At 33.3% G+C, this 15,862-nt stretch overlaps 1 protein-coding gene across 2 annotated transcripts in view; it reads left to right on the top strand.

The window, feature by feature from the left end:
* The window catches only part of ANKRD13C (ankyrin repeat domain 13C), a 67,060-nt gene that overhangs the window by 26,826 nt on the left and 24,372 nt on the right, over positions 1-15,862 (top strand). For both annotated transcript variants that reach the window (XR_002139478.3, XM_019755088.3), the window contains exons 4-8: positions 121-206; positions 1,397-1,442; positions 3,178-3,244; positions 7,387-7,531; positions 12,659-12,790. Coding sequence is in view for 1 of the 2 variants with exons in the window: in XM_019755088.3 (XP_019610647.2) it covers positions 121-206; positions 1,397-1,442; positions 3,178-3,244; positions 7,387-7,531; positions 12,659-12,790 (476 nt within the window). In the remaining variant the exon portion in view is untranslated. The remainder of the gene's footprint in view (positions 1-120; positions 207-1,396; positions 1,443-3,177; positions 3,245-7,386; positions 7,532-12,658; positions 12,791-15,862) is intronic.

The raw sequence follows: 15,862 nt of genomic DNA, 5'->3' as shown, positions 1-15,862 counted from the left end.
TAAACTTATTTACTAACTTGTTCACAATATCTCTCTCTCTCAGTGTATGTATATAATAAGCCAGTGGTGTTTTCTAGCATGGTGATAGCTATTTTAATTTTTTTTTTATTTAAACTTTAGTTACAGCTCTTTTAAGGAAGCTTAAGCAGCAATCCAGGGAAAGTGTTGAAGAAAAACGACCTCGATTATTAAAAGCCCTGAAAGAGGTAGGCCATATTTCTTTGGTGACGTTGTACCTAAAGAGTAATTTTGTGTACTTTTACGCATTGTTTTTAATATGGTCTAATTTCTCACTGATTATTAAGGGTCAAGAAATGGTAAAAGTCCTACTTAAATTAAGCAATAGTGACAACAAAATACTACGATTATAATATATAAATGTATTCTTATGTGAAGCACCATTTACTTTGAATTCTGAAGGTAGATAAAGAAATACTGCTTTCAATAAATTAGATGAGAGCTCTAAGAGAAACGGAGGTAGGGCATAATTAATGGCAATAATTTTCCTTTGTTCTTTGGATTTGAAGATTCTCTTAAGAGTTGAAGACGTGGCTCCCAGCAGGAGCAGTTTACATTTTCTTTATATAACAAAACTCTTTTTTCTCTACTGTCTCTCATAATGGTAAGAGCTGGGTATGCTGGCACAGAAAGAGAGAGAGGTTTATTTTCTGATATTCTCTTCCTCTGTATTTTTGATGCCTAAAAGGACTGTGGGAAAAAGACCTATCATGATGACTATGTCTTCTCTTAGGTATGCTTCTTTTTTTTTTTTTTTTTTAGATCTCAAGAGATTTTTCTTTTGAGAATATTTGATCATAATAGTTTCCTTAGCAGTTATAGTCTTTGGTATTTAACTTCTAATTTGTGAAATAAAAATTTTCTTTACAGTTCTCCTGTGATGACATATTATTTCAAATATAGTAAACATTTGTGTTACCACTTTACAGAAAAGAGTTTCTATTGCATTGGGTGATTTTTTTTTTTTTTTTTTAAAGACCATTATGTGGCTCCACTCATTTTTATAACACTTTCAAAATATTAACTATTTTTACAGTAATACTTCTTGTTATTTAAATTATACTGAGAAATGAATATGTATTTATGCAAATTTAAATGCTTATCAGTTTCAGATATGTTCTTATGTAATTGAAATGTTCTTACAAAATCTTCAGTGGTGCATATTTTCCTTTGTACATAAATGTAATAAGTAAGATGGGCTATTATAATATTTTATTGTAAGTAATAAACCTATTTTTTCTCCAACTCTGAATATTGAAATTTTCCTTTTCTTGTCTATAGACCTTTAATGATAAGTTTTTAAAAGCAAAATATTAAGTTGATATCAAGAGCTGTTAACTAACGTGCATTCAGTAATTATTCACATTTCATTTCTCAGCTAGGTGACTTTTATCTAGAACTTCACTGGGATTTTCAAAGCTGGGGTAAGAGTGTGCTATGTTTTACTATAAAATATGTACACATGAAGAATTGCAAGTATAAAATTCAGTATTATATGGAAATGTTAACATAAGAAATTTGATAGCGGAAAGTGTTTTTTTTTCCCCATCTGAAATGTGAGTCCACTTAGGGTGAAAACCTTCATGTTTAAATGGGAAGTTTGATCCCAGTGACCTTTACTTTAACTAAATAATTACCAAAACAACTAAATTTTGTTTAAAAATATTTTATAATATAAGCTGTATGTAGGTTTCAATTTGAATTAATTTTATGATATAAACATATTTGAATGTTCAATGTTATTTATCTCTAAAATAATTATAAAAATAAATCATAAAGTCATAAGTGTAAATTATATATTGACAAATATAGAAACCACTGTTAATGTTTCAGGCTAATACTTTCAAACCCTTTTTAATGCTTAGCAGATGTATATGTGTGTATGTGTGCGTGCACACACACACACATTTATATTTGTATCCTGAGCATTAGTGCTTTTTTAATGGAATCATACTATTGTATCATTATGGAATTTGTCATTTTTACATAACATATCACATAAGCATTTTACCATATTAGTTCATAAGGAAGTATTTCATTTAACATCTGTTTAGCATGGCTGATTAGTATATTAAGCTCTAAAGTAAAGTTTTAATCCCTAAATAAAATCAGTTCTTTCAAAAATTGCTACAATTCTAGCTCACCAGGCCAATTTTGGCTCCATCATAGGCCAACCTTGGCCTTTATGCTTTATATGCCATTCAGAAGTCCTGGTGTACTAGACCACTGAGAAAAAAAGAAGTCTGTGGTAGCTCTGTATAATAAAAGAGCTCCAAATCAGATTGGTCTAAAGCCTGAATGTATTTTTTCCACCCTGTTTTTCACCTTATTCTTGCTTGGTGATCTTAAGCTAAGCTTGTCCCTTGAGTGTATTGGTTCTTTAACTGATTCTGTTAGTAATGTTAGTGGTTTAAAGTCTAAAATAGTCAATTTATCTTGCTGAGCATAATGTTTTCAACTATTTTAAAAATGACATTTCAGTTACGTGAAAAAATAGAAATGAATGTAATCACTCCTAAAATTGTACATATGTATGTATCTACAGTTATAAACACGTTATAATTGTTGCATAACCAAATTCATGATGCAACTACTGAGGTATTATTTCATTTTGTAGATTTTGAAACTGAGGTACAGTGAGCTTAAGTAACCAAGGTCACATATTTGGGATTCAAACTCAAATAAGATTATTTAGCTTTAAAAATGTCTCTTATTATACACATTACTTTCTACTATTTAATCACATTGTATTTAAAGGATCAGATAGGATTCATGTTTATACAGTTAACCTGTTCAGGAGGGTTTAGTTACCATAGGGCATTGTTTTCTCATCTACGAGTATAATAATACCCTGCAATATGTACCCGAGAGTAGCATTATATCAATTCCACTGTTCTTGTATGTGTTGGTGGGGATGGGTGATTGGGGGTTTAGGGGAGTGTGGTGAAATATACAGCAAATACAATTAAACAGTAGATATTTGAAATTGTTCAAAATTGCTATGTATATTATTTTTAAGTTGGAAAATACTATTTTAAAGGAAATTATTGCAATGTTGGTGAATTAGTAAAATGTTTACATTGTTCTTCTAATAAAAAAAATTGTAATGTCTCAGAACTTTAGGTAGTTAATTTATGACTTTTCTTTTTAAAAACACAGTGCCTTTACTTTCCCGAATTCTGCCTTCTGATGCATGTAAAATATACAAACAAGGTATCAATATCAGGTAAGGCAATTTGATTTTTTCTGAGTAACAGAAAATTGAGATTTAGAGGAAGCTTTTTTCCCTGTAGTGATAGCCTACATTTGGATGTAGTATTTTATAACTTAAACATGCATTAATATATTCACAATATTTTATCTCATTTGAGGCATACTACAGATAAGGAACCAAAGGCATAAAATAGTGACTAAAACAAAGGTATTGTTCTTATTCAACTACAGACTATCTAAAAGGCAAACAGAGTGAAGATCATGATGTAATACTAAGAAGAATTAAGATGGTCATCTCCCTGGTCCTGGCTTTTTAAGGAATAAGGGACATAAGGAAGATCTAATAACTCTTGTCCTCTTTTCTCCATCTCCCTTATACCCCCCCCCCCCCCATATAGTCAGCCATGTATCTATCCCTTTGTCTCTTCAATCATTTATCTATTCTAGTGCGCTCTTTAAGGCTAATTCTAATTTTTTCTGTTTCCTTTTAAAACTAAGATTGACATGTAGATCTGATGGGAAATTTATTTTACTCATTTCAGAAGTTTACTTTTATCATTCCTTATATTTTTAGCTTTATATTAATATAGGTATATTTATAAATTAAGTATATATAGCTATATATATAATGCTAGAAAATATGTGAACTTTTATATATATTAGAATACTTATAAATTATATAAAGTATTACATATTTATTTCTTTATACATCTCCAGAGTATTAATTTGGATATTAAGAGTCTAGAACTGGAAATGACTTGAAGATTAACTCATATAAACCTCTCGTTTTATATGTAAATGAGAAAGTTCAGAGAGGTGAAGTGATTTTTAGAAGAGCATGTTGCAGACTAATAGCTGAGCTAGGACCTCTGACTTCCTGTCAGTTCTCACCATGTCAGAAGGCAGAATTTTTAAAAAATCAACTCTTTATGAAATTCATTATGTAATAGTTGAATTCTAGTGAACAGATAACCTAAGTTTGAGGTAATTCTAGGATAATTATTCTCAAGGGGTAGAATTTGATTAAGGCAGATGTTGCTCAGTTTTTGATTTTTAAAAATAACCTCATTTTTAATTATGAAAGTGCTCATGCACATTGAATTCATAGAAACCTTGGAAAATACAGAAAAATATAGAAAAGAAACTAGGAAAGGACTTGTTAATGATGTAGATTTAATTCAGCAGCCCATTGTTAGCAATATATTATGGATTCATCAAAAAATGATTCATCCTCAATTTAAAAATTTTTAATGTAGACACTTGCCAAAGATAGTATGTAATTTGGAAGAATAGTATTATCTTCCATGTGTTACTTTTAAAAATGTTAGTTTTATTTTGCTTGACTTTTATAAATAGGAAAAAAGGAGCAATTTTCTCTTTTAAAAAATTGTTTCACATTTGTATATGACTTTTGGAAGTAAATGATATGAATATTATATAATAAATATAGATAATAAAACCGCAAAATGGTTAAAATAGTGACATGAGAATAAGAGCCTATGGGAGAATAATTGTGTCAGAGGATGTAGGTTAAGGGGAAGAAGCTACTATAATTTAGCAAGACACTCAAACCTAGGACTTACTAGCAGCTGAAGATGAAGGAGAAATGTGATAGGTTATAGAGCTCTCATTACCAAATGAAGTTTACCACATTAATGGAACTGGATTTTAGGATGTTTGGTAAAGGTTTTTTTCATAGATCACAAGAATTGACTTAAAAAGGAATCTGTTAATCATTAAATAAAAACTTTCTAATTTAAATGTCATGAGACAATTATTTTTTAAAAACATCACTTAAAGTTGAATTTTAAACTATGTTCAAAGGAATCTTTAAAGTTTGCTTGTATCTCATGACAGTCTTCTGATCATGTAAAATATCTTCCCTGGTGTCAAGGAAAAATTAATATTTTTTGTAGAAAGAGGAAAGTGTAAGCAACTTTATTGTTGTGGATACTAGCAAACATTTTCACTATTAATATTAATAATTTTGAGGTGATCTATCTGACTGAAATGCAAACTTTGCCTCATTTCAGGCCTTTCCTATCTCGAGAAGGCTCTATTTCCTTTTTCAAGTTTGTTATTTGGCATTTTCCAAGTTTTTATCTCAAAGAAATATTTTCTATTCAGATCTTTGCATTTGTATAAATGATTTTTTATTCTTGATGGCTCAGTCAGTACATGGCAAAAATTAAAAATATTTAGGTTCATGGGCTTAAAGCAAAGGACTAGTTAATACATTAAAATACCGTCATGGTAAAAATTATCATTATGCGACATGTGTGATATTTACCAGGCCATCTATTATGTCAGGAATATTGCAGAAGATGTATTAGATAGTCTTATTCAGTTGCAAGTTACACAAATAAAAATGAAATAAAAATTGGCTGTGACTGATTTTGGGTGTGGCTAGATCTAGACTTAAATGTCACCATGTCAGTCTGTCTGTCTGTCGCTGCCTCTCTCTGCATCTGTTTTCTCACTATTTCCACCCCTACCACTTGCAGCCCACTACCACTCATCCAGGATGGGGGAATGGGATGTAGTGTTTCTTGGCAACTGAAGCTTAGAGTCTAAATACGCCACTTATATAGTGATCTGTTTCTTTTTGTCAGTATCAGTAGCCCACATCTTACGGAAGTAGGGGATGAGCCCCTTTTACTGGCATTATTTTCTCTTATGCCACGTGCACAAGCAATAATAGGGCATCTGTAGTAGTACAGAACTAGTATAATAGCAGGCCACTGAAACTGAACCCGGAACTAGAATTCAGGTATAAAGCAACAGGCAGGCTTCATTCACCTCTGTAGGAATTGGTGACTTGCCTTTTTTTTTTTTTTTTTTAGCTCTTTTTTATTTCATTCTGAGGGATATGTGTATTTTGTATGGCTCACAAAAGTGCCCCTTATACATAGGGAAATCACACTTTCCTGGTTCATTGTTGTCCTGGCAAGGTTATTAATATTATCTCTTTCACTTTTAAAAGTTACTTGTTTTGATGATGTAACCCTAATTATTCTTTTGATGCAGCATGTGAGATATATTCCATTTCTCAGCTTTTTCTGTGTAGGGTAACCAGGAATGCCCAATCACTTTGCAGGGTGAAAACTGAAAAAACCTACGAAGTGATGAATTCTTATAGTTGTATTAGAAACTCAGTAACCATAGTGAATCCCTCACAAAGACTTAAAGGAGTTTCCTTAGATAGGATCAGCATCTCTTAACAGATATGTCAGCCCATTTCTTAGATTAAGGACGGTGTTTTGAGCAGCCAGTGAGAGAGATCCTGATGTGATCTACAAAGCCTTGTGCAAGATTGGAGTGCCCTTCAGGGGACTTGAGAATTTTTCCCTTCCAGTATTTTCCCTAATTTCAACATGTAGTGAGTCATCTGTGGAATTTATTTGAGACCAACTCATTGGGCTAGATCAGGCCAGGTCTTGATAACCAAAGAGAAGAGCACAATAAACACACGTTTGTGAATCTAGGAGCTTTTGACACAGGAATGATCCACAAGATTTTTAGGCTGTGGAGATGTTGGAAACAAGAATGCTAATGTGAATCTGGGAAGTCAAACAGAAATGCCAAGAATTGGGAGTAAGTTAATGGGCTATCAAGTGGAAGGATGAAGCCAGTTTTGGTTAGGCATAAGGCAAAGATGTAGATCAAAAGGCCAAGACTGTGCATACAGTTTTTAGTCTGAGGATGTGGTACGGCCATTGCTTTATCCCTCTTATATGCTCCACTGAGCTAGCAACATAGTCTTAAAGGGCTCACAGAAGGTTAGGCCAGCTTGCTTTCTTTGTCTGCCCTTCCCAGTTTAAGTAACTTTCGTGGAGTAGCTACAGTAAGGGAAATGGTAGGGAGAGGAGTACATTTACGGAAATACTTCAATGGGGAAGCAATCTTTTTCTTGCTGGATTAATAAAGTATATGTTCAGAATAATGAAATATAGGTAAAGTGGAATGCATTTGAATATTCTTTCGGTTTTTTTAAAGTTAAGATATTTTAAAATTAGCTTTTATCTCGAAATTTGACTTTGAGATATGGTATTAGCACCTTGGTTTGAATTTAGAAGGAACAAAGCTTATTTAATAATTATGGAGTTCTACTGAAATTTTATTTGTCAGAATTTCTCATCTACCCATTTTTCACAGGCTTGACACTACTCTCATAGACTTTACTGACATGAAGTGCCAACGAGGGGATTTAAGCTTCATTTTCAATGGGGAAGCAGCACCCTCTGAATCTTTTGTAGTATTAGACAATGAACAAAAGGTTTATCAGCGAATACACCACGAGGTGAGCACGTTGTTTTATAAGTATTCCTCTAAATGATTTTTAAAAATGTCTTTGTATGCAACCAACCCACAGTGTAATTGTTTCAAAAAGCATAAGGTATAATTGAGATGGTTCAATCCCAAAGATTTCATTTGCTTAGTATGAGCTTTTTAAAAGTAATTATCATTTGGTATCCATCCTGGCCAATCCATTGAGTCTGTTTGTTCTTAATTCATTGATGATCTCCTAGTTAAATGAGCTTCAAGTTCCCTTGTACCCATTTGTGGAACCTGTGCTGACCCTTTCACCATTTATTATCTTGCAACCTTAGCTTCTTTTAAAATGATGCTGACCATCTCTTATCTCCTTAATAAGAACGCCTCTTTCGGCTCTCTGCTTGTACTCTTACTTTTCCTCACTCTTTGGCTGCCTTTCTTTGCTCTTTTCCTTCTTAGCGTACACAATTAACTTCCTTCTGTAACATAATATATCCATGTTGGTATTGCCTCCACAGCCATCATGGAAAACCATATTCATTGTTATCCTCATCCTTTGTGCCCTGAATGCCCCTTTCCCTACTATTAGCCAAAGACAAAGCTTTTCAGTATCTCTATATCATTGATAGCCCTACAAATGTTTTTTAAGTCAACATTTTGTTTTGTCACTGTTGCATTTACTTTGTTTTTATTTTTCACCACTTCATTTCCCCATATTGTCATTTACCACATCTTGTGGCTCTTTCCTCAACATCTGTTAGATTAGACCTCCCTACTATCATATCTGTTGATGAAACCTTAGTTACTTTGTTATATGTACTATTGAAAAACAGTGTCCTAACTGACACTCAATGAAGATTTAGATTGGAAGAGGAGAAGAAAAAAGGTATTCCCTGTGGAACACACAGGTAAAGGCAGGGAAGTGGGAATAAGAATGGTTTTTTGGGAAACAGAAAAGAGATCTGACTACAGTGAAGATTTTTCTTATTGAGTGTGGGAACATGGTTTATGAAAGGGCTCAAAAGCCAGGTGAGATAACTTAGGATCTGCTGTAGTTGGCAACAAAAAGTCATAGATTCTTAAACAAGGTATTGATATAATCCCAAAGTAATTTAAGTGAATTAATCTTATGTATTTCTTTCACTTTCCTTCCCTTCCTTCCTTTTTGTTTTTTCCAGGAAAGTGAAAGAGATTTATTGAAATGATAGTACACACTTGAGAGGGACGTAGGGGCAAACTCAGAGATTGAGCCACCCTCCCTTCTTTTCTTAAACATTTATCAAGGACCTAATAAATGTTAAACACTGCTATGTGCTATGGATAGTGGTATTGTATTAATAGTGTGTATCAATTACTAGCGTATAATAAGCATTGTCAGCATATTGGAACTATAATTTGATTACAGCTCTGCTCATTAAATCCTTAAAATAACATGTCAAAGTAAATTTTTTTATCTCCACTTTACAGATAAGAAAATTGAGGTTTACAGATATTAAATTACGTCTCCAAGATCACATAGCTATATAGTATGCAAGATGGATTGGAAAAGGAAGAGACTGGAGGCAGGGAAATTATGTGATAAATTTTTAGTTATACAGTTGAGAAGGAATGAGGATCTTGAGGATCTTGACTAGGATAGTGTCATGAATAATTAAGAAAGAGAAGTTATAACTTTTATATTTCCAAGAATGAAATAATAGGGCTTGCTAATAGATTGAGTATAGTGAATTAAGAACTGGAAATATTGAAGAGTGTGTGTAGTGATACTATTTTGAAGAGTGGCATGATGGTGGTACCACTGTTAGTAATGGGGATTGGAAAAGGAAATAATTGGGTTGGGATTTTGGATGATGTTTATTTTGAGTCCATTGCTATAATCACTGCGTGTGTTTCAACCCTCTCTTTATTAAACTTCTGTGAAGTATTTGCTATTATTGATAATTCAGTTTTTAGAATTTTCATTTCCTTGTGATTTGATCTTGGTCATTTGTTATTTCCCCTCTCTCCTCCTTATTCTCCTTTGCCTGTTCCTTTTTCTTTTCTTTTTAAAAAAAAATTATTAAATTTATTGGGGTGACATTGGTTAGTAAAATTATATAGGTTTTAGGTGTATAATTCTATAATACGTCATCCATATATTGCATTGTGTGTTCACCACCCAGAGTCAGTTCTCCTTCCATCACCATATATTTGACCTCCTTCTCCCTCTGCCTATTCCTTTTCTCTACTCACCTCTTGAATATCATATGCCCCGGCGTGGTTCTCATTTTTACAAACGGCAAAATAATCTCTTATTCCTACAGCTCTAACTATATCCCATAGGTTGGTGATTCATAAATATATTTTTGTATCCTACATAGATTTTCTGAGTGGAGACCTATCTATTTAAATGCCTAATGGGCTCGTAGGTAACTTCAAAATTTAACTTGTCTAAAACTCAACTCATTATTTTCCCTCCAAACATGCCCTGTCTCCCATTTTCATTCTTTTGGTGAATGACATTCTCTCTTCAGCAAGAAAACAGGGAGTTATTTTTGACATCTTTTCTTGTACTCGGTGTTTCCTAGTTAGAGAACATATGGTCATTTCTGTCTCCCTAATGTCTTATAAGTATCCCTTTTTTATTCATACTGTTAATGCCATAATTTAGATATTCATTACCTTTCAACTGGACGGTTGCAAATCTCATAAATGATCTTCCTGGCCCTTTCTTGTCTGCTTCTAAATTATCCCACGTGTTGGAGATAGCTTGAACACTGAAAACAAATTCACAAAACCTGCCTTCTTGTAAGATATTATTAAAGTTCTCTGTTGCCTAAAGAATAAAATCCAAATTCCTTAACTTGAGATGGTTCCTCTGTGACCTGGCTTTTGCTCACTTTACCAGCCTTTTACCTACCTTGCTATCTTAGATACCCTAATGCTGAGGTTTTTTTGCAGATTTTCAGGTGTGCCAGGTTATTTAGTGCTTCATTCCTTTGTTCACATTGTTTCTACTTTCTGGAATGACTTTCTAGCACCGTCACACCTGTGGGGCACCTGCTTAGTGTCACTTCCTCCCCTGCCAGGTGACCACTATGTTCTTTATGCTTCCACTAGATCTGGTGCCACAGAGCTTCTACTGCTTTATTTGTTTATAAGGTTTTCTTCCTCTGTTGAGCTAATAAGCTCCTCAAGGGTATGGGGTTCTTTCAGTTGTGTTCTCTGGTATCTAATACAGCATCAGTACATTCTAGGCCAGAGTTCAGTGAAGTCTTTCTGTAAAGGAAGCGATAATAAATATTTTCGATATTTAGGTATATTGGCAGGCCATGTGGTCTCTATCACAACTACTCAACTCTGTTGTTAGTAACATAAATGCAACCATAGACAAAATGTACATGAATGATTATAGCTGTATTTCTGAAAAACTTTATGAAAACGGGTGGTGGATTAGATTTGGCCTGCTGGCCATAGTTTGCTGACCTTTATTCTGGACTCTCAGATACTTATTAAATAATTTGACCTCTTACATATTAAATGACAACGGGATAGCTAACTAGGCAACAACAGATACATTGGAAATATGGGACTGAAAGAGAAGCCAGAGATTAAGGCTAGTAGTGTGAGTATTAGCTGACATTATAATTTTAATGAGATCAAGGACTAGTATTTAGGATATATATGTGTATGTATTTTATGCCTAAAAATTACAGACAAGCTGGGTTTTAAGCAGTAATCCTCAAGTCAGGAAATACTTGTTTATTCTAATATGCATACATAAGTAATAACTATCCAATAAATGTTTGTTGAATGGATGAAATTAACAACCTGTCTTTTTCAATGATGCAGTTAGGAGATGGTCAGTCAAAAGTTTATTTGAAAATGAGGTGTTTGAAACTTACAGCAATTTCTTCATAGACAGTGTTATATGTGGTGCTGTTCCCAAGCTACTACATAAAATATTAATTAATTTGAAATTGAAGCATATTGTCTAACAGTTCTGTAAAACCTATGCAAGCCCAAATTTTTCTTAGAAACTTTTGTTCAGAATTAGTTTGGGTTACCAGGAATACATCTTCACCTAGCATTAATGTCAAGATTTTTTCATTCCACACTTGTAAGGGTGAAGGAAATGGTACTATCCCAGTCCCAACGTATTACTGTTGTTTTTCTGTCGATTGATAGATTAAGAAATGGACTATATCTGGGTGAAAGTTTGGTGGTGAAGAATAGAAAATGGGTCTGTTGGGAATATGAAAATCAGGATGTGTGGGAAATAGATCTCTAGCCTTTGTAAGCCCTGTGGACAGTTCTCATTCCCCAGACATTTCTCTAGTTTCTGCCTTTTTTTCCCCCTTTTTTTCCCTTAAGATGTTGAGGTACTGAATGTCTCTTGGTCTGTCAAACAGTACAACCTCATCTTATAGCTATTCACTACCCTTCTGTACCTCATCACTTAGTCTTCTGTCCCTGAAGCAAGCACAAAGTGTTCTTTTTTCTCATTTAAAAAATATTGATCAATTTTTATAGGCAGGCACTGGAGAATATGTGGAGAATAAAATCCGAAGCAAGGCTACTTATTAAGTTTTGAAATTTTAGGTTGATATTTATGAATTTCTTTCTATGAGAAATATGGGAAAATCCCTTCTGGACTCCTTTCTTTCCTCCCTTCCTCTCTCCCTCTTTCTCTCCTATCCTTCTCTTCTTTCCACTTAGAACAATTGGGAAAGAAAGGCTCAAATGATAGTGGTGGGTCTTTGGATTAAAAAGAATTAAAGTAAGATTCATCTATAATTAAAGAAAACAAGACCTTTATATGGGCATTTTGTCTAACCTGTCAACTTCAGTCTTTAAGTAATCTTTAAAAATTGCTCTGCATACTCTCTGAAATGGGTAATCTAGTATTGTTTCTATTACATATCTATAACAGTGTAAGAGTGCTATATTTCATGTGTTCTGGATTTATAGATTCACAGTTAGTCATAATTCTGATTTATTTAGATGTATGTAGTTTAAAATGCTGTAATTGTTAGAATAAGTAAAACTTCACATTTTTTAGAATCTGTTCTTTTTATTTTTTGAAATTCATAACATTTTGTTATTTTCATATGTCATACTAATAACCTTTGAAAACCTGGATTCTTATATTTAACTTTTGCTCCCTCCCTAGGAATCAGAGATGGAAACAGAAGAAGAGGTTGACATTTTAATGAGTAGTGATATTTACTCTGCAACTTTATCAACCAAATCAATTTCTTTCACACGTGCCCAAACAGGATGGCTTTTTCGGGAAGATAAAACAGTATGTGCAAATCTAGATTTTTAAACTTTAAAAATAGTTCAGTATTTAATGTTGCCAAAATACTGTGATGGAAATGCAGGAAGGAAATAGCTTATTGAATTGTCTTCAAGTAGTTTATTCTCTCCTCCTTGAATCCAGACGGGGAGTTATAATGGTTGGTTACAGACTTGGAAAATAGTATTACAAAAGCCAGGAGACAAACTTTGGCTCACTTGAATTCTATACTGGGAAGATTCTTGTTGTCAGCTGTCTTGTTATTTATACAAGGAACAGTATCTTCACATGGTTGCATTACATTGTTAATAGTTTTTCCTTAAGAAGACCACAAAGAAGGATACACTTTTGAATTTATTTCCCTGGACCTCTTTCCTTTCTACTTTTAGGCTTCTAAACTGTTTACTTATTCAGGATCTGTTTCACAGTATTCCGTATATATGACTAAAATTAAATATGCTTGTTACATTTCTACAATACTGTCATTCAATTCAGTCTCGGTGGAGGTTTCCTCTTTGTGAATTGTAAATTTATTCCATAATTTCCATATTTGTCAGCAAGAAATTATATAAGACTGTTCAAAATATATTCAGAAAATTTTTAATTAGACATATTAAGAAGCATTTTATAAAATTTTAAAGTTAATAACCACATCAGGTTAAGGGCCAGGATTTACTGATATTAAAAATTATTATCTTTTATTACACACAGTAAAAATGAATATATGCTCATTGGGAAATAAAAACTGCCTGTGTTTGTCAGGGTTCTCTGTGATACAAAAATCAATCTGTTTCTTTGTCTCCCTCCATTATGTTATATGTATATGTATGTATAAATATAGGTAGATGTATAGATACAGAGGAGAAAGAGGTAGGGAGAGATTGATTTAAGGAATTGGCTCATGTAGGATGTTTAAGGAACAATTCATGTAAGGAATGTAGGAGCTGGCCAGTCTGAAATCTGCAGGCTGGACTCTCAGGCAGGGTTTCTGTGTTGCCGTCTTGAGGCAGAATTGGTTTTCCTTTGGGAAACAAGTCTTTTTCTTCAGGCCTGCAATTGATTGGATGAGGCCCACCCACATCTGGAGGGTAATCTGCTTTACTGTTAATTTATTTCAGTTAATTACATGTAAAAAAAAAAAATGACTGCAACATCTAGACTGATGTTTGACTAAATGATTGGGCACCATAGTCTAGCCAAGTTGACGTAAAATTAACCACCACACAACCTTGTACATAAAACTAAAAAATCCCCGTTGGCCACTACTCATAATCCCAGAACACCTTGCAGAAGGTTCTCCATTTTGTATATCCTCCAGATCTTTTTTTTAAATGCTTTTCATAAATATGTATCCACAGTAATATGTTGCTTTAGTTGTTGATATTTTTTTATAAAGTGTTATATCTATTGTTTTGCTACTGTACTAAAACACTCTTTAGTATGTTTTAGAAGTTCTTTTTCTTAGTAGTAGTGCTACTTCATTCTTTTTAACAACTGCATAGTATTCCACAATATGGATATATTGTAACATATTTATCCAGTCTCTTATTTTTAGGCATTTAGATGAATGGACACACATTCGTGTCCAGTTTTCTGCCATTTTAAAGGATGTTGCATTTACCTACCATTCTTTTACATTCCTTTGCAGTGTCTCTTATAGATAGCAAGAAATAGAATGCCTCAGTTATGAGAAATACACACTTAAAATTTTTCTTGTCATGATGATTTACTATTAATAAATGTGTTTTCATTATACGATTTCAAAAACTGGTGATTATCACCAGAATATTTCCCAACCACAGAAAATCCTCACCATGAGATCTGGGCTCATCAACTTTCCCCTCTAAGCCTATTTGATAGCAAACAGCATTATAGGATTCCTAGCAGTGAGATCCTACACTGCAACCCATTTGTTGGCCTGAAGACTTATTTGTTTATACTCGGTCTGTTCTTCAGGACAGAATTAGAAGGATCACTTCAAGAGAAGATAAAAATTGAGGCTGCTGTTCATCTAGTGTTACTTCTAAGCTGCTCAAAGCTCTTGAACAGCATCTAGGTGATCTTAAATCTTTGACAGGTAAGGAGGGAGTCAGTAATGCCTATGGTTCCCATTTTGTAGGTAGAAACAGGTGCAGAGTGCTTTGCTTTCTGGTAGCTGGTAAGGAGGCCACCAGAAGCAAGGTGGACATGGAAACAATTCTAAACACATTGTTTTGGAATGCCAGAAAACAGCAGTAAGATGGAGACCAAATGATTTGCAAGCAGGTAGAAATGGGAAGCTTGTTTTCAGTAAGTTACTGATCATGTTTTTTGAAGTAATTCTGACCACTTGTGAGTCTGAAAAAGGTGAAGGTTGATGTTGAAGGAGGACTTCATTGAAAGGAAATACCAACTCTTTTCTTGATGTCCTTCATATCTCTTGAGTTTCCCTGTCCCCAGTTTATAATATAAACACTTAATTGTATTGGTGAGCAAGACTACTTTGCTGTTCTCTTTGTTGAAAGCAGCAAGCAACTGTAACTTGAAGTTTAATCCTGCTAGAGAATAGAGTATTGGAGCAGGTGATTGATTTGAGTTACATTAGAGATTTGTGTGTGACTTAGACTATTTCTTTTTATTCCACTTTCTTTTCTATCTATAAAATGGGAACAGTCATTATCCCTGACCCTTCCTATTAATCATGATATTTGACTCTCAGGTAAATAAAGTTTTCAGCTAGCTTTGTGCTACTTGGGAGTAGATTCTAAAGGATATTGTGTGGTATTCTTATTTAAATTTAATTCGTTTGCCGATTAACTGCCATACATCTTGTGCACTTAAAATTTTTCTTTACAAATTTGAAATGTGTAATTTTATATATAGTTTAACTTAATAGAATGTGTAAGATAATTTGATACTTTCAAGTACAAAAGTAATATTTATTTTCACCTTAATGTTACATGTTTATGGAAAAACGTGTATGTATTAGGTTGGTGCAAAAATCAAAATAATTGTAAAAACCACAATTACTTTTTCACCAACCTAATATGTTACTTTGAAACTTTCTTCTAAGGCAAACACAATTTTATTATTTTGAAA

Source organism: Rhinolophus sinicus, chromosome 14, assembly GCF_057876585.1.
Source record: "Rhinolophus sinicus isolate RSI-liver-muscle chromosome 14, RSI-T2T, whole genome shotgun sequence".
In the NCBI taxonomy this organism is placed as follows: Eukaryota; Metazoa; Chordata; class Mammalia; order Chiroptera; family Rhinolophidae; genus Rhinolophus; species Rhinolophus sinicus.
This window is presented reverse-complemented; position numbering and strand designations above follow the sequence as displayed.